The sequence below is a fragment of the Zootermopsis nevadensis genome, unplaced genomic scaffold (genome assembly GCF_977971745.1).
Source record: "Zootermopsis nevadensis isolate Lab colony 2312 unplaced genomic scaffold, Znev_1.0 Znev_ptg000012l, whole genome shotgun sequence".
Taxonomy (NCBI): Eukaryota; Metazoa; Arthropoda; class Insecta; order Blattodea; family Termopsidae; genus Zootermopsis; species Zootermopsis nevadensis.
Genome location: NW_028259144.1, coordinates 4,283,781 through 4,309,880, shown reverse-complemented (window position 1 = coordinate 4,309,880; position 26,100 = coordinate 4,283,781). Strand labels below are relative to the sequence as shown.

Below are 26,100 nucleotides of genomic sequence, written 5' to 3'. Positions count from 1 at the left end.
ATACTACTTCGGAATATCACGACTTCTCCTAACGCGTTCCTTTTACGAGCTTCGTGTGAGGAAGGCATAAATTTTTTTTTACAGCCGTGGCTCTACAGACGCAAACCACATGGAATAACAACGTCTGCCATGGCCACAGATCAGAAGAGCGGTGCGCACAAACGCGACATAAAGGCTAGATAAGGATGAACCAGCTTCACCTTACATCACTTCATTATTCCTGAGAACCTATAGGTTACGGCAACGAACAACTCTTTCAAAAGAACGTTATTCATACAATTTCTTCCTAAATTTAGTCTTTTCTGACAGTAAGAAAAGACGTTTGTTCCCCGCTTCCCCGAAAAGCAACGTTAGCTTACTGTATCATACGTAATGTCGAGTCCATATGGTTACAGCTGACGATCAACGCGGTTAAAAAAGAAGCTGTTTAATTCGGAATGCGCCAAGGATGTTTATTTTTCAAAAAAAAACACGGTCTTGGGCACAACGACGGAAAACAGTAGCTTTGGTTGTCGATGTTTGTATTCTGGGTTATAACGCCATATGCTCCTGAAGAGAGAGGCGGAACGTTGCTCCGAAACGCTGATTATCTTCACACGACGTCACGACCCCGAAGACCAACATCGATATCTTCGGCGTCGTCAGAACCTCACATCTCGCACAGAAAAGCAATTTCTTAGTGGTAGGACCTGAGGTCCTCACGGCGGTGAAGCTGTCGACTGTGGTCTTCTGGGTCGCGTGGCCGTGCAGTCTTCTGGAGGGTTGCAGCTGACGTCTTTCCATGACGAACGGTATGAGGGAGAGTTAATTAATTAATTAATCAATCAATCACAACTGTTAGCATATGTAGGATGATTTAATGTACAAAACCAATTGGTGGGTGCTGTTAATATATTAACACTTTAACGGATGACGTTCTCCGTCAATCACGTACAAAGGACGAATATGCCACTCCAACTTCAGAAAGCAAACGAAAGGTAGCTTCAAATTCAGTAAGCCCAAGGTTAAACAGCATTAATTTAGCCGATTGATGTTTGTAATCGAAACGTGCAGTTTTATACACTATTTGCATAAGCTATGATAGACTTCATGAGAAAACCTGTGATCATGAACAGTTAAATGAACTGAATTCTAATCAATTCACTGAAAACTTCCTGCATTAAACTGAGTCTTCCTCAAGCTAATACTTCATCAGCTCGCATGTATGGAATATGAAGGTTCCTTTAAAATGTTGAAGGTGTCAGTTGTACAAACTGTGCAAAGTGAAAGCATAACGGGAATAGCATGCCCTGTTCACATTTATTTCTCCGCCTGTAAGTTTCATATCCGAAACTACAACAAATTTCGGTGAAATTTCGTATCGCCGGTCTACATTAACTTACATCACACTCTGCTCCTGCAGTATTTAAAGCATATTTAAAATATTTTCCTTTAAAGTAAATATTTAAGAAAAATGTATGATAATGTAGTCTAGTGTGGCCTCTGTAGAATGAACATCTGATAAATCACACGAAACTAAAATTCACTGGAAGTTTTGGGGCGGGACTAATTTTTTAACAGCGTGTTTAAATTTGAGTTCGGCGAAAAACATTATCTGCTTTCTACTGCAATTTCCAAAGAGGTTAGAAGAAAGTGGAGCGTGTCCCCCCACCCTCTTCACACACAAAGACAGTTGCCAAGTTTTCTAATTCCAGGAAAATTACCTGCACCTGAACTAAACTAAACTAAACTACTTTCGTTCGCAGACAAGGCAACGCGAGGTCAGAGATGACGCCCCTAACGCAGGACGGAGGATAAGCTAATGTACTGCTAGGTCAGGGCTGTCTCATCCCATGGGGCAATGACAGATGAGTATGCAGCCATGCTACAACGACGACTAGCGGCAGAAATCAGAAAGAAACAAAAACAACCTAGGAGAAAACTCTGCATCAGTGCCGTTTCGCAGTTCAAGTCACTAGGGACTAAACCCGGGTCTACAGCTCTGCCTATTACTTATCACTGGTCGATTCCGAAATGTTAAGGGACCAATTTGGTCCAACTGGTAACATCTCGCATGTTACACCTGTAAATGGTTTTGTAGATGCCACTACACCAATCCTCAAAACCTTCCGGCAACTTTCAACGCTACGTAACATCTGCGGTTGATACAAGGTACTTCCACAAATTCTGGCAGATAAAACATAAACAGAATAGGCCTTACAAGACGGAGATTCACATAACAGGAAGTAAGAGTTAAAAATCAGTATCTTAGGAAATGATTGCTATTTATTCTGAGAATCACGTGAAAACTGCTGTGTAAGCAAAAAAGAAGCTATCCCGCTACACGCCATGTAGGCACTGAGAGGGAGATGTGATATACGGCCCCAGAGCCTAGACGAAAAATCCTCTGCCCCTATCGGGAATCGAACCCCAATACCCAGCCCCTAGTCAGTTACTGTATTAAACTGAGCTCGCCGGCTAACCTCTGACGGCAACATGCCGAGTTATTAAACGCCAAAACAAGTGGACTGTCCCGGAAAGTTCTGACAGTGGCGAACAATATTCCATCCTGCAGTCAACGTTCCCTAGAGATCACAGACCGGGCAGAACAGCATTAAAACGGAACAAGATGTGTTGACTCGGTCGGGTGTGAATGTTGCGGTGCCGAGGAATGAGCGAGCGAGCGGGCGGGCGGGCATGCGTGTAGCGGGTGGCCGCTCCATCCTTCGTCGGCAGTCATCGTCAATATCAGCAGCAGCTGAAACCACGCGCCCGCGCGCGCACTGCAAGAGTAAGCCGAATCAATATCGTACATTCGCCGCCACGCTACACAACTTCCGTGCAATTTCCTCTGCTCTTCTGGGCCACGCTCTCGTAGACGCACACAAACAGCGACGAACTCTGCTGCTACCCAGCCACTACCGGCAACTTCGTGACGTTCAATCTAGAAAGGAGCGAAAGGCAACCGCGAACTGTTTAGCGAAGCTCGTCTATTCAGGCCTTACCTCAGAGAAAACAACGCATGCATACCCACTACAAATATCGAAAGATTTACGCCGTTCATTCAAATTAAAATGTTTATTACGTGGAGTAAGACAATAAAACCAAACTATGACGAACACAAAATAAGCGTGAACCCACAGAATTGCTTTGTTATACTTGACCGTGAAGAAGCAAAGGTTCACAGGCGCTTTACATACCATAAATGCGGAACGCAAACAGTTCCTAATTCCAAGAACCTTCACAGCTTCAATTCCATTCAACCGGTACAGTATTATGTATAGAAAAAATAAATAATTAAAGCACCGATACGGAGGCAGAGGAACATGAAGCGGGAGGTTTTTAACCTGCCACTCACCTCAAAGTTCCTCCCTCCTCCCGCGACACTTCGTTAACTGGTAAACCCAAAACGTCATTCTTCCTTAGTCATTCCTCTTAGATAAAGATTCGGAGGTTCGAATTAATTTAAAAAGTCACATCGACAGGACTCCATACACCCAAGACAAAACAGAAAAACGAATACACCAGAAAGATAAAAAAATTAATTATATTACTAAAAACAGCAGCATTAACATCACTCCGACAATACGATTGTATCAATGATATATAATACAACAACAAATGTTGATACAATGTGAAAAATTGAAGAAATGATACGAAAATTAAAAATTAGTAATTGAATTAAGAGTTTATAACATACACCTGATGACGGCTCTATGAAAGCCGAAAACTGTCGAGAATGTTCCATATGTAAATCGAGTACTCGATACGGAACAAAAGATAATATTTTAACCATTTAATTATCTTATATTACTTTATTGTGATTGACGGACAATTTTAATATATGTTTTAATAATAATTTTAAATAAAATCACAATATGACGCACCTACAATATCTTAAAAATAGCCCATACACAATTCTACTTCTCATGGCCCCTGAAGTTGCCCAAATCAACTACCATTACATTCATACTGAGTAAAACACAGATTGAAAAGGCTACTTGTAGGTCATGTTGCCCTAAGCATCGCTCACAATAACATCCACACTGGATCAAAGCGGTCACACTTCGAAGAAACAACTTGTTACGTCTCGGAGTCTACCACCGCAGACCGCGTGGCCACTGGGAAAGGATGCCAGACTGATGAGAAACGAGCCTCCCCAAGGTACAAATGGCAGAACATGTCAGGTTGAAGACGAAGACGACAAAATCTGTGCTCGTAATCTCAGTACCGTACCCAAAAGACGGCCCCATCGATTACATTTTCACAGCATCTCATGATGATTCAACAGCAATGACGTAAGTCTTCGTATGGAAAAGAAAAATACAAGTCGATAACAAGCCTGATTATAATTTATCTCAGCAGACACCAGTATCTTGTTTGCAGTTTACGATCGGCACTTAAATCACGTATCGCTTCTTCGTAGGGGAAGAGCTGGCAATTCGCAACAGCCCCATTTTCCTCTCAGTTTCTGTGAACCTTCGAGTGCCACACTATGCGAGGTGAGGTTAGTCACAGTGCACGAGGTAAAAATTTTCCGACAGTTTTGCAGGTTTTCGTATGGTGAGCAGATTTCAGCGGTTTCTCTCGACGTCGAACAGCTTATCCATGTTTCAAATACTACAACGAAGTTCTCACTTCCCGTGACGTGCGTTCGACGAAGTTATAATTCACCTCTTTTCCTCCTTTCTCTCACGTCGTCTATAAGTGAGGCATTGGGGTAGGTTGCAACGCGTTGTGACTAGTAGCGCGCACTTCCTGCAAATCAACCCAGTTCGATGCTATAAGTTGTTAAAGTGTTCCAATGAACTAAAGACTTACGATGCGTTGTTTGTAAATGCAACACAATACTGAAGATTTCTGTCTTCTGGGTTGTTGCGCTGTGTAGTCTGGTCGATGTTAACCAACGTTTCAGAGGTCATACTGCCTCCGTCATCAGGGCGATGAGTATGAAGATTTCTGTCTTCTGGGTTGTTGCGCTGTGTAGTCTGGTCGATGTTAACCAACGTTTCAGAGGTCATACTGCCTCCATCATCAGGGCGATGAGTATGAAGATTTCTGTCTTCTGGGTTGTTGCGCTGTGTAGTCTGGTCGATGTTTACCGACGTTTCAGAGGTCATACTGCCTCCGTCATCAGAGTATGAAGATTTCTGTCTTCTGGGTTGTTGCGCTGTGTAGTCTGGTGGATGTTAACCAACGTTTCAGAGGTCATACTGCCTCCGTCATCAGGGCGATTAAAAATATGAAGATTTCTGTCTTCTGGGTTGTTGCGCTGTGTAGTCTGGTCGATGTTTACCGACGTTTCAGAGGTCATACTGCCTCCGTCATCAGAGTATGAAGATTTCTGTCTTCTGGGTTGTTGCGCTGTGTAGTCTGGTCGATATTAACCAACGTTTCAGAGGTCATACTGCCTCCGTCATCAGGGCGACACAATACTATTTATAAATCCGTATTAAAATATTATTATTCTCTGCGTACTCCACTCAATATCAGGCCACTGTAAATACGATCATATCAAGTGTTTCAACATGCCCCACTAGCGACGCAATGACTGTCAATGGTTTATGAGGGCACGATCGTAGGCGATTTAAATGTTTCTAGTACTACCAGAAGATGGTGAAGAAATACGCCTAAAACATGCCAGTAGCATCCATCTCCAAGCCAACATTCGAAGGCTAAAAGGCATTAAGAATCCATGCAGATTCTACTTCAGCATGAACGTAGGAGGAACATCGGCGTGTGTGCCAGCCGAACACATGGAAATGGTGAGCTTACGAGCATCTTCGTGGTGGAAGAGACTGATTCAACCCCCAGCCAGACATTGTTCGGGGAATGAATGTCGACTGTGCCCGAGAAGTAACGAGTGTGTTGTGTCATATTGATCAACTCCCAGCATCAGCACAGCCTACTACCGGACCGAAGTAAACAAGACCCGCGGGGGATTCAACTCAAAAGAGTTTAGCTCGTGTGAGTGAATGCCAAGCACGAGGGCCTTCGAATCTGCCGTCTTCGCCTGGATGCTTACAAGCATCTGGTAGCGACACAGCCATTATAAAGACCAGCGTAGGGCCACGACCTGTTAAAGCGGACAGGAATGGACCTCACTTGTATTGAACAGTAAAGATATAATTAATATATTACCTCTCCATATCGCATCTAAAGTAAAAAATAACTTTATAAACTAAATAAATTGTGAAAACAACTTCACGACTACAAAATCCATCTCCACAGATCATACAGTAAGCTTCACATTTTTTGCTACAAGAGTCGCCGCCGTCAGGACTTACATTTCAACTTCTTTTCACATCGCGTGACAGAAATTCGACATTGCGCCATTTTTTGAGTAGAAAAGTTATTCATCCCATTCAATATCGGTACAAAAAAGTTTATTAATTCAAACTAATTTAAACTCAGGGTTAATGAATAAATGCATTCATAAAAAAAAATCTTCAGAAATCGAATATTCCAAAACAACGGTTACTTGTCGACTGTTTACAACCGTCCTTAGCTCTTGTAAAAAAATACATGTAACGGAATCACTATCGATTTACTTCAAAAATGCCAAAATCCGAGTGTTCTGATTCAACATCCAGAAAAGTTGACATTCCAAAACTGTCTGAATATCGGGGCAACCCCACACATCCCGACACTAGCACTCAGAGAGTCCCAGGAACACCTGGTAACGTGCGTTACTGAACGATATCCTAAATATGAATGGTACTAGAAGCCAGACCATTTTACTTGCAAAGACCGCGGACGACTGACTATTGGCCGCTTAGATTCCACCGCCGGAGGCGGAGAGAGGCCACCCCGATTACGAAAAGCTGGCAGTGGCTTGGCTTCAGCATCAGTCGAGCGACAGCCGTCGACCAGAGAGGATCACTGTCTGTGCCCACTTCAAGACATACACAGATAATCTTCATTTTGTTTTATTGATTGTAAACTTGATATTAGTTCTGTTGAGACGCTTAAAACATAACTTGTCAGGCTTAACTTCAAACACACTACACTGTTGCTAAATGACAAAGACATTTGGGTAAACTTGTCCTAATGACACTGCTCTTAAGTTTAATTTGAAAGCATAAAATTCTCTCGAAGTATCCAATCTAGCGCTTCATTCAAAATCTGAGATGCAACTCCCTATAATTTTTAACTTCGCCACTTGATAGACGTGTTGTCAGCTACGCGAATAAGAAGCTGGGTGGGCCCCAGGACACGTCTGGATGTGCAGATGAGGGGAAAAATCCTCGTTCTCGTCCGGAATCAAACGCAGGTCGTCCAATTAGTGAAACAGGAACACGAACAGACCCACAGAATCACAACACACCCATGACTTTCACGGCGAATAATGAATTCTTCTCAGGCTACCAGACGTATCAGGCGGTTGAATGGAGAAAACACCAACGTTTCGAGAACCATCTTCGCCGTCATCCTCAGGGTAGCCAGAGAAGAAATCATGAAACCCAAATCAGTGAACACAAACGTAACAAAACGAAGAAAGTTCAGAGTTCAAACAATAAAATATTCTCGCAATGAATACCACTGAATATAAAAGAACAAAGAATTGTGGAACTACAAAGAGGAACGCAGGATAAATGCAAGATGGGGTTAGTCTACATTCATCAGAACAGGGCGCTTGGATGTTAATCAAGTCTAGGATAAGTTCCGGGGTCCGCAGTGGTCGCGCGGTCTGAGGCGTGGGCCTTTGGGGTTGGTCGCTGGGACCGTGGGTTCGAATCCAACTCAAGCCATGGATGTTTTTCTGTGTTGTGCTGTCCTGTGTACAGGTAGAGGCCTTGCGACGGGCCTATCACTCGTCCAAGGAGTCTACAGATCGAGCCAACGAAAAGTTGGGACCCGCACTACTCTGACACTTGAAGATCGGGTCGTTCCCAGGATAAGTTCCGCTCCTTACACAATCCGGTGGTCTAACGATTAACATGCTAGATTAGTATTAAAAGTGTGGCGGGTTCGATACCGACCGCTGCCATTAGAAGAACCAACATCCGAAAATATACCTCACCTAACGGACGATAACTAACATAACTGTGTCGTACATCCGTGAGACTATTTCTGAAGGCAAAGCGTCGAAATTCCTCTTTCCTGAAGTTCTGAACTGCCTTCTACAAACAAATCAAAAGATCAATAGACTACATCAATGGGAAATGCCATAAAGGTGCACTGTCATTTTGTGCTTTCGGAGATTCGACTATCGCATTCTTATAGAGCCGGTGGCACTAAGCGCAACCAAATTATGGAGGAAATGATCCACTGGCTGATTCTTACTGTAGGTCACTAAATCAACTGCAGAAGATAGAGTCGATGGTGTTGGCATGAGGATACGAAAGGAGGTGGTCGCAGCCTATCTAAATATATATTCGAGTGGAAATACTGGGGAAAACATCTGTCCGGATAACCGACATTGCGGCCGAGATTCGAACCGGGTATCTCCATCAGCCACATCATATTTCTGCTCTTCAAATCCTAAACAATCTCTCACAAAGAACGCAAAAGAATTTATTGATGTACAGTGTACGCTTTCCACGACGATGCTACTTTCAGATGGCAGTCTTCTTTCTGGGTGTAGGCAAGCCACCTCCATCTCAAATCCTGCGCACAAATCCAGAATACCATTATCTAAAAACAACTTATTGCCATTTACGGCCAACATAAATCCAGCCGCTGTGTAAATAGGGCTGTAGCTAAAATGGCACGCAGAACCAGTGCTCTGTGTTGAATACTAACACAACTGACTATGCAGACATTCGAGGAGAGAAATTTAGTGACAAGCCGAGTTGTTTTTTCCCTCGAAGGGCTCTAACGCGAATGAACAACCAAGCTTATACAAATATAATATTATAAAATCTAAAATAGGTAGACCCGTTATCTCAACATGCACGCCTAAAACTTTAGTTTAGTTTGGGTTTAACGAATATCTGACGAGATAACTAAGGCCTTGGGGGCAGAGTCCTCCTCCAGAAGCCAACAACACGCTCAGCTACGCAAGACACTGTCAGTCTTTTCTGCAGCGCGAAGATCATAAAGGCTACATCAGAGAAGACTCTCTGTAGCGTTTCGTAACAAGTTTGAGGACCACCCTTGTCCGCTGTCCACGGCTCCTTATTTATTCAATATAATCACAGCGAACATCCATCGTCTCCTTTCGAAACCTAAAAACGAGTCACACCGTGAAAACACGACCTATTTAACACGGTATCTGACGAGATAAATTTATCTAGGTTTATTGGCACAGACAAAGTCCAATGTCACAAAGTCGTCATTAACGGTCTTACAAGTCTATACAACAATCTTCTTTACACACGCACAAACAGGTACAAAGCGAGAAGGAAATTCAATGAAAACACAACCCCCAAAAAATAATTTCGGCAAAGGACCCTCAATGCACTGAAGTCAAACTGAACGGACTGGGTTTTAACCGTTACAACACAGACCTTAATGGGGGGAATGGACCTAAATGCCAATTATGTTTCTAAGAACTAAACACTGTAAAGAAATCTACTGAAAGCAGAGAAAATTCAAGTGAGCCTACTTGGGTCTACAACACAGACACGGTGACCTCATACAGCACAGATGTGCAACATTTAAGACGAGGATCGCGTGAAATGCCGATACGAAATGCAGTACAAAACGCCGGCATTAGAACTGGCTTTCATGTCTTGTGTTTCTCATCATCGCCTCCAAATATTATGACAGCTCCGTCAATAAAACAAACTGATACGAAGTGGACAAACCGTGTTTGATTCTTGACAGGTGAGGAGGGGAAAACTTTTCTTAACCACGTGCTTCTGGGGCCAACCCAGCCTCCGGCGGAACGGGAATTACAAGCCATTCTCTGGGGGGCAACGCAAACTTACATACAGCTTCGCGGATTCGAACCAAACGTCGCGATCGGGATTACTATCAGTCCCGGGTTCGAATCTCGGGCCCAGAGACAGGATATTCTTAGCGATGGCGTTTATAATTTCCCTCGTCAGTCAAGTCAGGTAAATGAAGGTATGGGAGCACAGCAGGTCTATCTAAAAGGGTCTACAACAGTTTCCTTTATAAATTAATTTTTCACAATATCATCCCTTTTTTTCGAAGTACCTCAAGAGCGCATCGATAAACAGCGGATTCGAGATGGGTTCTCCAAGAGTCGGTGAAATAAGAATTTCGAAACACACTGCAAATAATGATTTTCTTAGCAATATATCATTTCCGATTCAGCAGTCGTTCTCATAATATCAGTTTATCGATACGATTATCACATTGGGCGATTAGTTTTCGCACGTGTATGCCGATTCTGAAATAAGAACCTTCAACAACGCTATTTAAAATTGTATGATGTAACTGTAATTTGCGCACGAGTCCCAGCTTATGTGACATCAAAAATAGTTCGCCCCCGGAGTCTCACACAGCTAAGCATCGTCTATTACCCACACTGTTTTTCGACTTCAACAGCCAAGGTTATAAAAGATCAGCCGGCCGGCACTCGACGAGTGAGTGGACTTGCCTGTCCGGGTTCACACTGAAATGGCGCCTGGGGTGAAATCACGCCCGCCACCCTCAGACTTAACAACACGCACGTTGCGGACACAACGGGTCGCTTCATCCAACAGCTGTGTCGACTGCCAGCGGGCGACGTCGTGCCGGAGTGAGTCATGAGACACGAGCCAAAGCCTTCAGCCAGCGCAGTGCCTCAATCCACCCATGCAGACACAGATGGCGGCGGAGTATGCAAACAGTTCGTACACGAATATGACGCGTACTGTGTGATAACGTCGATAACCGATAACCGGCTCCAACAGAACTCAACACCGGCTAGTGAAAAAAAACAGTAGAACCTTTCCAACTTTCATTTCCGTCGGAGAAAAAATTTCATTAGCTAATATTTCTATTTATTTCGACAAAGAGTAGAGCGAACACCAAACCTTCAGAACACTACTAACAAATTACAAGTGATCAGTACTACAAAAACGATGTTATGCACAGTTCGGCTCGATAATCGTTCTCCATCCGGTGACACCTTACTTGTCCAACAGCGATATAGAAGATGGTACGTGACCGGCGTACGAAAGAAACCTCGATCCTCGCCCACAAATGGTAAACCAGAGCGAGGAAAGTTCTTGGAAACTGCTGTCGCGTGAAGTGAGTTGATTCAATGCAATTCTGTTTTACTGAAGCATTTGCGTGTGGCATATACCGAAATGGAACGGCCACGTACAAGAGGCACATCCCACTGGCAGAACATCTACTTAGAAACGAGTGGACAGGCTGTTCTCTGAATATCTTTCGTTCTCTTGGACTTTATTCATAATGTTTTCAAAACTCTTATGAATCACTACGTTTCTAAGAATCGATCTTCCCTTCGTCTTCGGGTAGAAAAGGGGAAGGCACCTATCCTGATGGAACTGTAACAACGCGGAACACAGACTTCGATGCACTGTGTAACAAGAACAACGAACCAACCATTTGACTAGATGGTTCTGAAACGTGGGAAGACAATTACCCCGCCCACCAAGTCCCCCCCCCCCCACCCCAACTATTTAACGGCGGGATTCACCAGTCTCGTCAGACCGACAGATTCAGTGTTACATAACTTGCTCTGCACAGCAGTAGGCTGCCAAGCCCTCAGCCTTGGTGATTCTGCGAGTAATGTCGGATGAAAACAAAGGACGTTCATGTTGGTTACATCAAAAAGTGGTAGAATTTCCTTCTTTCTTAGTGCAGAACGTGTCTCCTTCAATACATACACCTACTGAAAACTCTTGACATCGTTCGCCCTCTTTTCAAGACCGAGAACTAGTCATGTCGGTACAAGCAGAGCAGATACAGGACAGGAAATGCCATTACACATTTCAGAAGAAGGAATCGCAGAGGCGTTTCTGTTACTTGTGATGTAGAGGAAATCCCTCTGCCGCATCCAACACCGCTGACCGGAAAACAGTCGCGTGAAGTTGAAGACCTGAGGGGAGACAACGCAAAGCAACGCAAATATCTTGAGCAGTTTTCGTCTGTCAAGGTTCCGTATTTAATTTAATCGATTGGTCATTTGGTAAGACTATCTGGATAAAGAATCGGTGAGTCGCAGGGAATCTACCTACAAATGACCCACGTATATTAGAAAGATAGCCTGTTCAAGGTCAACCAAATCAACGGGTATGATGACCTAAGTTCTCTGTGGTTTTCCGTTCAAACCCACGCTACGTTATTATTTCACCTCATCCGACGGAAAGATATCTATGTATCCGATATCAACGCTTATTAAATAACAGAAGAAACAGCCAGAAGTGGCCAAGATCAGATAACATGCTGGCATATAAAAGCTACACGAACATTCGTCTTAAAATCCTAGCATCGTGAATGGACATTTTTCAGACATTCATGGGATCTTCTAGCATCGCGGCCAGAACATTGTGTACGAATCTGCCATGACCTCTTTTCCAACCAACAACTCCCACATTTTATATTACTCACTGCAGCCACATGAGCACCAGGATGTAATTCTGCCAACTGTGAAACAAAAATCTTCTGTTTTGTAATCAAACTTGTATGTTTCTTCTGACCAAGGCTAGAGGCGAATTGGTTTTCTTCACACGGACAGCTCATACGCCTACTGCATATCTTAATGAACAGAAACTTCGAAGAAGCAAGATTCTGGCTCGTATCTAACGAGGTTGGAGAAAACTGTACAACGAAGAACTTACCATAATCTGATAAAGGTAGATTATATATTAAAATGTTTTTTTTAATAGTATTACTGTGAAAATATCATCTAAATGCGAGTGCCCTGGAACGAAAAAAAACCCTTGTTGTTACTCGGTATATATTTTATAACCTGAATCTAGTACCTTGCATAATTATCTCATTTACCTTTCTTAACAAACAGCATGACTGTAGCCACTTCTCTAGCATTTTACACTATAACGAACATGGGTTCAATAACTGGATGAACCTGAACTTTAAGAATAATCCACCATATCCAAACAATTTAAAGTTTATATTATCCCATCCCAGGACCTTCATATTTTTCTCACTAGTATTCAAAGACGAAATAAAAGTACACGTGAAAATTATTCGATTAACTGTCGGATGGACGCCTTACAAGTCTGTACACTTTCGTGAGCTGCAAATAATTGAGACTTGCCAATAGTTTATTACAATTTACCATAAAATCCATTGTTTTATTCTAAAATATATTAGTCTAAGTTTTAAACCCAGACATACACTTAGCCTTGTTCCTAATCCAATCTCACTAACGTAGGCTACATAAGCATCTGCCATGAGAATTGAAACTACTGGGTGTATACGACCAACAAACCAAATATTTATTATATTTGCCCCCGAGACCAGCCGAGTGCCAGGTCAGAGATATCGCACATCTCAAAATTACATAATTTTCTTCAGTATCCTGTTACTTACTCCCCTCTCATGTTCGCAGCTACAAAAACACTCTCTTGAACAAACCAACTAGAACAAATACGCAGATGCAAGCCAGACTACTAAAGAATAATAATACAGGTAAGGTTCAATACACAATCAGCAAGCCATCTCACTACTACAGACCGGAAACATGTCGCCTACCCTTTCATAACATCATCTAACGCCATAAATTAATTCCACCTTTCTCCCTGTAACGTACGTACTATATTGAGCTAACCAAGCTGCCAACTGCCATTAATTCAGAATACGCGGCCACGAAATGCTTCATATTAAAATGGAAAGTCGGAGAGGGGGTGGACCTGTAATTAAAAAAAAAGCGTTATTGATCCGAGCTCTGTGCAATAGGCAACACCCTTGACAAAGCAGCATAGACGACTGCAAACAAAGAACGCCGTGGTACACATGCATACCACCCAACATGTAATCACCCTACAACCCGCGTTCAATGCATTTCAGATAACGCTCATCAGCCCGTTTCGCAGTGAAGAGAGTTATTCAGGTAGTCGAACTCCTCACCTTTGGCGAACTCGAAGAACCAGCCACTGGCCTGCATCCTAAGTCAATTAAATCCAGTCAAAACCTCACACAATATTTAAGATCCATTTTAATATCATATTCCCACCTAAACCTACGTCTCCCAAAATGTCACATCCCTTCAGACTTCTCTACTAAAAATTGTGAATACATTTCTTGTCTCTCCCACGCACCATACATTATTTTTATTTATTTATTTAGTGTTCTGTCTGCCGACAGGTCCATATGAACAGGATCCTTCCATCCTTTCCTCGGACTGGGACCTGTTCATATACGTTCTTGGCAGATGATCCAGAAGTGGTTTGCCATTGCCTTCTTCTGTGTGTGAATGGAGTAATTGTTGGGATGCCACGGAGAAACCGGGGAAGCCCCCGGAGGAAAACTCCGTGTTGCCTAGACCACGGCCTTGCCCAACACAAGTTATAAATTCGGACACCGCCGGGAATCGAACCCGAGACCCCAGGATTACAAAGGGCAGCGTTGTAACCGCTAGACCACCCCTTTTTAGGCTTCCCTTGATATGAAAGACAAAATTTCACCCCAATACAACACCACGTGATCTACACTTTTTCCTCCAGTCTTCCACTCATAACGCTTTTTAAACTTGCCAGAAGATTCACACGAATGAACGTTAGAGGTAGCCAATGCCCAACCCGGAATCTTCCAGAACTTTGTAATTACAAGGAAATAAAAATTGTAGCACCATTTCTATCATTCTATGCAATTACATGCTTCTATCGCGTTATCCATTTACAGTAAACATAACGACTGTTCAGACAGACTAAACATCGCAGAATGACAGGGCACTTAATAAATAAGGATACGAAAGGAAACGGTCGTAGCCTAAGCTAAGGTACGAACCCGGAATTTGCCAGGAGAAACTAACAATCTTACTGCAAGATAGTATAAAATTCTTATAAAACAATACAAACATATGGGCTTGAACTGGCCTCAACTCGGAAAAAAATATGGCCCAACACGGCTCTTCAAAGTTATTTTCTATGAACATCAAAACATAAATCTTCTCCCTTACAAGGTTGCCGACCCCTGACCTATAATCTGACTACTGCGTTCTTCACGCAAGTCTTAATGGATTTATTATTTAAATTAGATAAACAGAAAACCTAACAAAATAATGTAGGAATGTAAGAAAACATGCTCTTATAATACAGCCAAAGACATCGACGCATAAATGAACAGATTAATAAACCCAAAGCACATTATTTAAAACTAACTTCACTAACAGCATTGCTTAATATGCCTCGTCTACTATTCTACCGCAGTTTAAATATCAAATAAAGATTCTGGAATATAAAATTAAATCATGTCAGTTACAGACGTATGCCGTCTATTAACACAGTGACACATCTAACGGGTCTCTTAACAGCAAAGCATTGCAAAAACACGGATATTTCATGCAAATAAAATAAGTCTGTGGTACGAATCTTTAAACAAGACAGATTTGCCCTGAACGGGGTTCGAATAATACTACAAAGAGGCCGAACTTGTTCTTGGAAAAACACTTTCTGGAAGAGGTGCCTTAACAAATAGGTGACAATTAACTGGTCACGCCTGGGGCAACACCCCTCAGTCTGCCCGCGACTGCACTGTAGTCACAAAGCTACGGTCAACGAGCTAATCATTTACCAAATATAGAGAGCTCTACAGATGTCTCTCGCTCACAGAGAAATCACTGAAACATAATTTCCAAGCTGCTCTTCAAAATGTCTCCGGTTATAATATGATATGCCGCGGCCTTGAATGCTAGAGCCTCAGCGCGGGTCGCCCTGGTATTTTGCCTGTTCCCTGTGCTGGCAAGTGGCGCGCCGACCGTCGCTACCAACGAACAAGGCAGCAGCTAGGCTAGCAACCAGCCAACCCGACCAACCAACTTCTCGTCTCACTCTTTTCCCACCTTTCCAAGCTAAAACATGGCAAGCAGGCGATACGTACGGGGGTTCAGCGACCCACATAGGCAAGCGAGCAGCAGAGTCGACAACGAAGAGCTCTCTTACCCAGCCGCATTCAAATATACCATACACTAGTCCGTGAAATTACACTGCAGCCTCAATACAAAACAGAACCATCCATCCGTCTGAGCCGACACCAAGCACATAAAATGGACGCGATTAAACGGGAAAATGGCGGGCGAAAAAAAAAAACCCTTGCTGTCACTGTCTCACCTACATCAAAGAGAGCAGCCGATACAATAAAAACTTCATAAACACATTCATCGTTCACGAGGAAACTTGCCTGTCATCGGACTAATGTTTTAAAAATGCGGGTAACATAACCTCACCTAACCCATTACCGTTGATAAGGACGGTAACACAAAACAACATTTTTAAAAATCAATTCAGTAATGCGGCTGAAAGAGGTCGTTCACGTGACCAGCGGAGGATAAGTTTCTTCGGGTAAATGTCAAGCATTTTGTCCACACCTGAAAATAATACCCCATCCTCGGAACTGTTAATTCCCTGAACAGGAATATACGAAGATGACTTGTCTTCTGGGATGTTGCGCCGTGTATTATGGCAGAAGAAGTTTACGCCTGCTACCTCCAACTTCAACAAAGTTCTACCAGACTACAAGGCGCGACATCCCTGAAGACATATTCATAGTCGCCGCCGTGAGAATAAAATATCTGGCGTAGGAATTAAGGAAAGTGGATTTTCGCTTCGTTCCTGTCCCTTTTATTTATCACCTCGAAAATCTAAAGCTTCTCGTGGCAGGGAGTGCCGAGATTGCTTGTCTTCTGGGATTGAAAAACGTTTCACAGAGGTGCTTACTGTCTCCACCACCAGGGTAATTCTGAAACGTCAGAAACACCCTTAAACATCTGCAGGGCTACACGGCGCAACACCCCAGAAGACAGTCATCTTCAGGTACCAAGATCCTCTTTCTGAGTGGGCACTGGTGCAGAGAGACGTCGTGCAAAATAGGACAATGCGGTTATTTCTTAGCGAGGGACTGGCGAGTGAACGTCAGAACAGGAAATCCACAACTCTGATTGGCGCTCTAACAATTCTAACCTAATCTGGAGTAGATCCATTCGACTTTCTCGTATCCAGTTGAACGGTCTATAGTAAAGTATATTTGTAAATAAATGTATTAGAACCCAAAAAAAGTGCATAACCGAGAAAGTCACGAACAGAATACACCATATGCAGACATACTACACTCTACTGTACCAGAAAGCAAGAAATTAATAAAAGGCCTTATTATTACTAGTATCCTAAGAACGTCGAGAACCAGAGTGGTTTCCTCCACGCCAAACCTCAGTCCTAATGATTATTTTAACAGCGAAATTAGCCAAAATACATAAGTTCTTTGCGATAACTGGGTCACCCACACATATTTCTGGAAAACAGTTGGAGGTTTCATTACAAAATTAATTTTAACTGGACAAGCGTACAACATTACGCCGTTCAAAATTCAGAATTACGTAAAAGCTACAAATATCGGCCGTACGACAACATAACGTTTGGGACACCGCCGAATCAGTACTTTAAATACGGCGGGAGAGGAGGGGGGGGCATTTACCATCAACTTTGGGAAATACGAAGCCAAATTTACTTTTCCATCCGTCGCGAAGACGTTTCAGAAAGTGACAACCCTGCACATCCCGCCAGCGAGCGCACTGTTATGCGACGACTAGGTCATGGTCCCACGTCACCGTACCGCTGTGGGGGCCATGGCTCGTGCCCTGTCGGACAGTCAGTCTGTCGTAGTCAGACCGAACGACTGCACTGCATCAGTAAGACCGCCAACGCCTCGCCTCGCCTTCGCGGAAGGAAGGTCCACGCACACTGACAACCAGCGCTCTGCACTGCGCTACGGGACGTAAACAAACCCGTCTGGCCTATCAGGTAGAAGTAGATCACCCAGGAGTAGCAAGACACCTGTTTTACCTGCCAGTCTGCAATGGACCTCGGAACTTCCAACAGCCTGTACGGTAATCACCAAGATCTTGCGTACTACACAAACAAACCTCTGTCAGGTGACTCACACAAGAGGTAACACTACTTCGGGAAAGGTATGGAAAAAGTGAGCAAATATTTTATGATCCCATTTCACACATACATTCCCTGAACAGGACACTACAACCAAGTTCGTATCTTCATAAACTGCATCAAATATCATCATAATGTCCATCTTCAGTACTCCCTAGCTACAAACATTCGCCGATCAAAAGGACATCGAAAAATAAGCTCGTTTACATCGCCGTCCCAAAAAAAAAATCAACGTCTTTGTAGAGGAAAATTAATTGAAAGCAACTGTTGATGCTGTTTTAAAATGTTTCTTTATCAACCATATTATCAGCGCTACCAACAAACGGCGAGTCAATTTCATCAACCGTATTCTACCGCGGTGATTATACAGGGTGTTCAAAGTCTCTGTACAGTGCATACGTCCCTTAAAATCTACAGCATACAGAAACTGGCAACATGATTATTTTTTGTCTAAGTTGGTAGCAAAGTTTTATGACTTATGTCTTGTTCAGAAGCGCTTACAAGTTACGGAACATCATTTCCAATACTTTTTGTGAATAAATATAAAGATATAAACTTTTAGAACATTCTATTTTGTGGTTCACAGGGCATTATTTGAGAGTGCGTCAAAATGGTAGCAGAGATTCATATCATGTCGCCAGCAATTGTTTGCTTGACTTCATAAATCTAAAATACGTAATTTCAACGAGTCTCGTACCAAAAGCGAACTGACACGTAAACTACAGAAAATCTTGCGCGTGAGACACAGAAGGTTCTCCGAATTACGAGACGTCTCAATGGAAAGTTTTGATGTCCTGCCTTTTACTATGATTAGGAAATACTTCTGAGAAGAAGCCAAAATGAGTCTCATCATTTCAGGTAAAACGCATATATTATAAAAGCTGGGGAAAACAAAACAATTTAACATCTTTCCACATAACTGCTTGACTTTCCGAAGGCCTATTTATTGTCTCAGTGCCTCATCAAGAAAAAGCAAAGAGATTATTGTTGTTGTTGTTATATTAGATAGCCAATTCAGTTACCAGGACCTACAAAGTCTGCACATGATTTGACCCGAGACGTATTAATCCCATGATTTCGGCAACTTAAAATAAATTTCAGATTATTGACATCATCGCCCTGATGATGGAGACAGCAAGGGCCTCTGAAATGTCGTTAAACTACTACCAGACCACACGGCGCCAGAACCCAGAAGATGACGAATCTCTGATCACTTTTAATTATCTCGAAACCCCAAAGAAGGAGAAAAGTATACTGGACATAAATTATGTCTTACATCTGTCACAAAACAACTTTTGTTCCGAAAAGTATTTAGCATCAACGAACTGTAGTAAAACTCCAAAATATCAGATTCCATCAAAATCCGTTCAGCGATTCTCAAGAACGTAATAATGACAAGTGGCATGCATTTGTACTTTACTCAGTTCACGTATAGTCGGCGCAGTAGTTTTTGGCCGGTGGGATTTTCAAGGGGAAGGCTAGGAGCGAGTCTCTTGTGCGATCGTATAATGCTGACTGCACGGAGGAGCTTATCGGACTGAAAGCCCAAACAAAAGAAATGCACTGACCGTGCCACCTCAGGTACACAGACTAGGCCCGTCCGCCAGTTCCACCGGCCAAAAACTTCTACGCCGACTATAACAACGCTTTGAAACGCTTAGATTACAGAGACGAGTGATCGGACGATTAGTATAATAATGGATTGAAATGGATGCGACGTCACAGTGATGGTCCAAATCATTAAATATAGGCTACTGACAGTAATCAAATCTCTACGGAACTTGAGTAAAATTAATTTATTTATTTATTTTTCATACCCGCTGAGAAACATCAAAAGTTAAAAGATCGATAACGAGTGTTATCTGCAGTATATACGAGGTGCGATCGGAAAGTTTCCAGACTGCGCCTATAAATAAATAAATAAAAAAAATCCTCGTACACTTATCTCAGGTATTAAATTCATCCATCACCCTCGAAGTAGTTCCCCTGGGAGTGAACACAACGATCCCAGCGCCGCTGCCAAGCCTGGAAGCATCCCTGGAAATCTTTCTTTGTCAGCCTGTCAAGCACCATCTGCGATTCTGCCTGAATCTCTTCTATCGTCTCAAATCTCCTTCCCTTTAGCTGAATTTTCATCTTTGGGAAGAGGAAGAAGTCACACGGCGAATAAGGATGACGGCCATGGTGTTTGAGGCCAAAAACTGCCGAACTTTGAGGGCGGTGTGCGCTGGCGCGTTGTCATGATGCGTCGCATGTGGAGTTCTTCCTTTAGAATCAGCTGACAGGTCCCATAGCCTATCCCAACAATGTCGCACAAGTCGTTGATGGTACGACGTCGATCTTCGTGAATGGCCTGCCGAATCTTCATAACATTTTCGGGCGTTGTGCTCGAAGATGGTCGTCCAGAACGCTCGTCATCATCGACAGAGGTTCGGCCATTTTTAAAACGTGAATGCCACACAAAAGTTTGTGCACGACCCATTGCGGACTCCCCAAATGCTTGCTTTAGCATTTCATAGGTTTCCGTAGCCGTTTTGGCGAGTCTTTGGCAAAATTTGATGCACACGCCATTCCGAAATCGCAGGAGGGTCGGTGTAATGCACTACCAAAACGCCCGTAACTAAGAAACAAATGCTAATTCGATGATGCCGGCTGGCACACTGATTCACTATGAATGTATGCCGCACCCCCTAGCGGCAGAAGCTCGTACTACATCCGGTTCGCCCTCTATTGACACAGTCTTGAAACTTTCCGATCGCACCTCGTAAGAGACACAAGCAAGACTTCCTTTGAAAGAACCACTTAACAAATTTCCTACAACCTTCGTGGCGTTGTGCCTCAGCAAATTCGCTTGAAATGAAAGACCATAAAGGCTGAAATCAGGAGAAGCCTGCCAACTTAATAGCCACATTAAAAAAACGTGATTTTGAATAAAACAGTCCTATTAGCAACATAGGTCCAATGAGGGAGTCGTGGTAGTTCGAAAGATTAAGACGTCTCATAAATACGTAGGCTTAATAAAAATTGCCATAATAATACGAATGCGAGACTGAAACAAAGTATTATTTAACTGAAAATGTTACGAAAACGGTTCAAAGTGTCAGACGGCGTGACGCCGCTACGTACAGTGTTGCCAACCACTTCAGCGGAATATCGTAAAGCACTGTTTTAAATAAAACCGCGTTCAAATGTGCATTCAAGTACCAGCCCGACATACTGAACACCTTTGTGACGTTTCATTTATTGTAAATTATTTATAAGAACCCATTATTTCCGACATCATGCTTTGTTTTCATATTGCCAAATACTCTTAAACGTTTCTGAACTTGGCGCAGGTTATCTGAGCTGCATTTGCTCAAGATGACTTGTTCTGACACGGTAATTATGATTAACTAGAAATTATAAATATAACAGACGATTACGTGTAACCTAATTACCCAAAGGAGATTTTGTATAATCGCTGATTATCTATAACTTATTACGTTCCATATCCAAGACGTTTGGCAGATTCCTCTTCCATAATGGCAAATGGGTTTACTAATGAACTTCGAGATCAATCAACCCACAAGAATCACTGAATCCATGGCTTGAGTGGGATTCGAGCCCACGGTCCCAGCGACCACTGCGGACCCCTTACTTTAATAAAAGTTATACAATTGGTGTGACAAGCAACTAACAGACACAGGTATGAAACAGTCAAGCAATCCACGATTGATTCCTCACAGCAAACCAGAAGGATATGGGAACCAACAGCTGGCACAAACTCGTAAAAGTGCGTCTAATAAGGGCGGCCACTGAAGAATATAAAATTTCTTTCAAATGTTCGGCGAAGTCACGCCACGTCACGTAAATGTATCTGCCTGCAGAACAAAAGTAGCTAACGAGAAACACCAACCTCTGAAAAGTTTATCCCGTATTACTGGTAACCTAATTCTCCCTAAGGCAACGGACACGTGGTAATGTAACACGCGTAATTTCTCCCACACCCAAGTACCTCTGGCATCGGTGACCCGAATTTGCTAATACCTCGCCACCCAAGAAGGCGAAAAACACGTCTTCACAAACACGCGATGCCCGATCACACGCCCGTCAGTCACCCGGAATCCTTAATTCCTGTCACTTACCGGGGGCCATGCCGAGGAAATTCAACTACTCTGAAGCGGGACGAAGATTTCTTTGACTAATTAGCAAATACCTGAAGAACTTAAATAGTCGAGGCGGTGGATCACTTCCGCATGGTGCGCTGTACTCGCGTTCCATGAGCACAGGAAAGAGGGAGGGGGAGGGTGGTTGATGTAAGGGGGGGGGCAATGGATGCGAGGGAGAGGGGGTAAACCCTGACCTTGCGCCACTTCACCTTCCACTGTGAGCGGGTTGGGGGCCGACCAGTAGGGTGTAAAGAGAAGGGGGGGAGGGGGAACACCCACCCCCTGTTACACTACCCACGTGACATAACATTCAGATGCAGCAGCTGGGGGAAATTCGGCAACGTTGTGCCAAGACGCCGGCTAAAAACAGATCCAGTATCCAGCATCTCTCGTACTGAGGGGAGCTGGACCAACGTTGTCAGTCCGGGGAATGTTTACATATGGTTCGACCATAAATGGGTGTTGTGGGACGGAATACGGGTGAATGCATCCAGACATGCAGCGGGAATCAGGCTCGGCCCACTCCGTAAGTCCACAGACCCCCGGAGGAACGTCTTATCTTCGTACCTTTGAACCAAACGTCTTCAATCCAATGACACCACGAAAACATTTACTTTACAATCTGCTGGCATCTTTATTTATTTCTGATTTATCTGACGTCGTCGGTGGGAATATTTTATAGAGCCGATTTATAGGAAGACAAATGAATGACGAACAACAGATTGGAAGCGAAACGAAAATAGAGAGATTGTTCGAAACCATTCTTCAGGCAGGCATCAGACAACAACGCCTTGTTTGCGTAATATTCAAAATACAGAATATGGCAAAAAAATTTACCCTCGAGTAAGTTGCAGGATGAAAGTCACCTCAGTGCATGGACACAACCTGAACAGATTCGTAAACACCGATTTCTGATGTAATACAATTTGCAGAAATACGCATGCTCGCAAATTACAGACAACATATTCTTCAAAGTTACCAAATGGAAATAAAAACAACCTAATTTCACAGGAGCACAGTATATAAACCAGGATACCCCCCCCCCCCATTACAAAACACTAACACCTCAGTTCAACTACAGTAAATATCAGAGAAACTGAACTACTTCCAACAACACCATAACTCATTACAATATTTCTAAAAATTTTCTTATATTTTCTGTTTCACAATGCGGTTTCTCCATAATTTATATTTTATTTCATAAAAATCTGTAAATATCATGACAGAACTCATAATTACACACACTTTTTTATAAATTTAAGTGAGATGATAAGAAATTCCTGGGACTTCACCTCTACATATTAACTGAACGAACAAACTAACTAACTAACAGGATTCTATCTTTGGTGCTTTAGTTGGATCGTTTCTTTTACCACAACTTAAGACCAAGCTGCTTTCATCACAGAAACATTTAAATTTAAAAAAAAAACAACTACATGTACCACCCACATTAACATTTAATAAATCTTTATTTTCCCCAAAGAGTGGATTCACACAATCCTCAGAATAAACAGTCATTATTTCTCTAAACTGATCATCGTAATGGAGATGGACTGTTGTTGCTCTGAGGTGCAAACTAAATTTTAATACATCATTTAAATCTACTTCGCCTGCGAGCGTTAATATCTAGCCGAATGGAGTAAGGAATCTCTTAATCTTACATAAACAAAATTCACACATCCGATTTATTTGTGGCCGATGACGTCTCTTGGCTTAGCTCTCCCATTACTTAACGCATAAAAATATCGGACAGTAAATTAGTACAGATCATAAAAAAATCCTTGAATTAATATGTCCACCAAACTTTAGCACAGCAAAATGTCAATTCTTTTGAAAACGTAGCTTTGTTCCCTTGTTGCTCGATCCTGAACGTGATAACGAAACACTGCAAATCAGCTTCTGCACAGTTTAGCGTAAGATTTCACCGAGCACCTCCAAGAGGCCATTTTCTGTATTGTTTTCAAGAATAAAACAGTACGAGCATCAGACATTTAAAAGATTTCTCTAAAATGTTAATCTGTCAGTTATGCAATGACACAAAAATTTCATTCACCAATGAAAATATTCTTTTCAAACTGATCCTGCATTACAACAGATTAAACAGTTAATAAATCACATTATTTACTTTCATTTCTTACATTTACCTCCTTGAAATACTGTCTCCGTGCAAGGCGGAAACCACAAGCTTACAATTTCATTTAATCATTTGAAAAGTTAATTAACTCTTTGAAGATGCAAAGGTAAAATAATGGGGGGGGGGGGGAAATCATAAAATGAACAAAGAAGTTTTTGATTCACAAAGTTAAAGTTCGATGACTCTAAACAAAATAATAGGAAAATCTAGACTCCAGTATCGCTAACACTTTAAATACTGCAGTTAATTTTATTTGTATACAGTTTAAATCTAATGCACAATATTCATACTTATATAACTGCTTTCATTTAACAGTGAAAACAGATATTCAGTAAAAAAAGGAAAGTTTATTTTAATTCAAATCAAGGAATGTAAATAACTATTATTATGACTCAATTATATATTTAAAAATTATAAATGTTTCATATAAAATTAAAAACTCCTGTTATTAAGTTGTCCAGAATCATATTTCCATAAGAGTAAGAAAACTGAAAAATATTTTCTGTATTCCACCAACAAAGGCTTGTATTTGTACTTGAATTTAATGCCTATAAGAGATTTTCACACATTTCTGTGAACTGAGCTGGAATAAACATGCCAAGAAAATAATGAAAATCAAATGACAGCAATTCACAGTGAAATGCTTGTACCAACATGTAAACACTAAATTAACTGACTACTACAAAATATTATTACAACATAAACCCACTTTTCATGTTTCAAACACCTGTAACCTAGCTGTCAAAATAATTTGTAAGCAGAGATTTCCAAAACTAAATATGCATGGATACCATTACTCACTAATCAATAACACTGGCACAAGCACTTCACAAATATTAAAAATTCCTTGTAGCAACCACAAGGAATTTAAATTATCTTGAAAACCTAAATACAAAAAAAACTCACCTTCACCCATCCTCCATGGGCAGTGACGAGGACATATAGGAGATAGAGGTCTATTTCACGGCCATTTATCTGGGGGACTTTCCGAAATGGTGTCCTACAACCCAAGAATGAAAATATGACATCATTAGTCTCCAAATGCACATACATTGAAATTATATCACCTAACTATAAACTTGTCAACAGCCGAAACAAATTACAACTTACCCACGGGTTTCGTGGAAGTGCTTTAAGTCTCGTATAAAACCATCACGTTCCCGTTGGTATGTGACTGGATCCTTGTTGAGAATTTTTGCCATATTAACATGAAATCACTGTTGTTTACTGCATCACACGTGTTCCAGCGACGCATTTATACTTTGAGAGGTCCGATACGCGTGACGCGGACATCGGGAAGAGTAGATTCACCACAGAAAGATAGCAGTTGGGCCCCAACCGACGAAGGGTATTGTTCGACTCCCGCACAAGTAGGCTAGACTCACTTTCCAACTCCCTGTGCTCTCTCGACGTTGCAACTCAGTTCTGACTGCGATAATGCGCAGATCGCTTGGAGCAACTGAATAATAAATTTACCAATTGGAAGAATTAGACACCCCATTTTTAGAACCTCTAGTATTTTGTAAATGTAATTCCGTTAAGACACGTTTTACCGGCACTCACAAGACCAACCTTAACGCTTTTGTCACAGTGTACAATGTCACTCCCGATCAAAATGGCGTCGGCCATTAACACAGAAATATATCATATATCCGGAACTGCTGAGTGAACCTCGAGCCACATAAGCAGGGCGCGCTATATGGGGTGAAAAGTAGTAGCATACACTGCAAAACTAAAAGCATATATGAGCACCCGAACCAGAAGAATTAATGATGCATTTGCTGATGAAACGTGGAACTCGCTGTTGTAAATCGTAAATATGTTTCACTGACCCACCACAGATGTCGCT

The 26,100-nt window shown here is 42.2% G+C and overlaps 1 protein-coding gene across 8 annotated transcripts in view; it reads right to left on the bottom strand.

The window, feature by feature from the left end:
* Bap170 (Brahma associated protein 170kD) overlaps positions 1 to 26,095 on the bottom strand; it is an 81,074-nt gene extending 54,979 nt beyond the window's left edge. For 4 of the 8 annotated variants that reach the window (XM_022069767.2, XM_022069769.2, XM_087347653.1 and 1 more), the window contains exons 1-2: positions 25,362 to 26,095; positions 25,158 to 25,251 (exon numbers count right to left, since the gene is read on the bottom strand). In XM_022069767.2, coding sequence (XP_021925459.1) covers positions 25,158 to 25,251; positions 25,362 to 25,453 — 186 coding nt within the window. In that variant the 5' untranslated portion in view covers positions 25,454 to 26,095. The remainder of the gene's footprint in view (positions 1 to 25,157; positions 25,252 to 25,361) is intronic. The other 4 variants (XM_022069770.2, XM_022069775.2, XM_087347655.1 and 1 more) reach the window with 1 other exon arrangement.
* Positions 26,096 to 26,100: the final 5 nt, after the last annotated feature.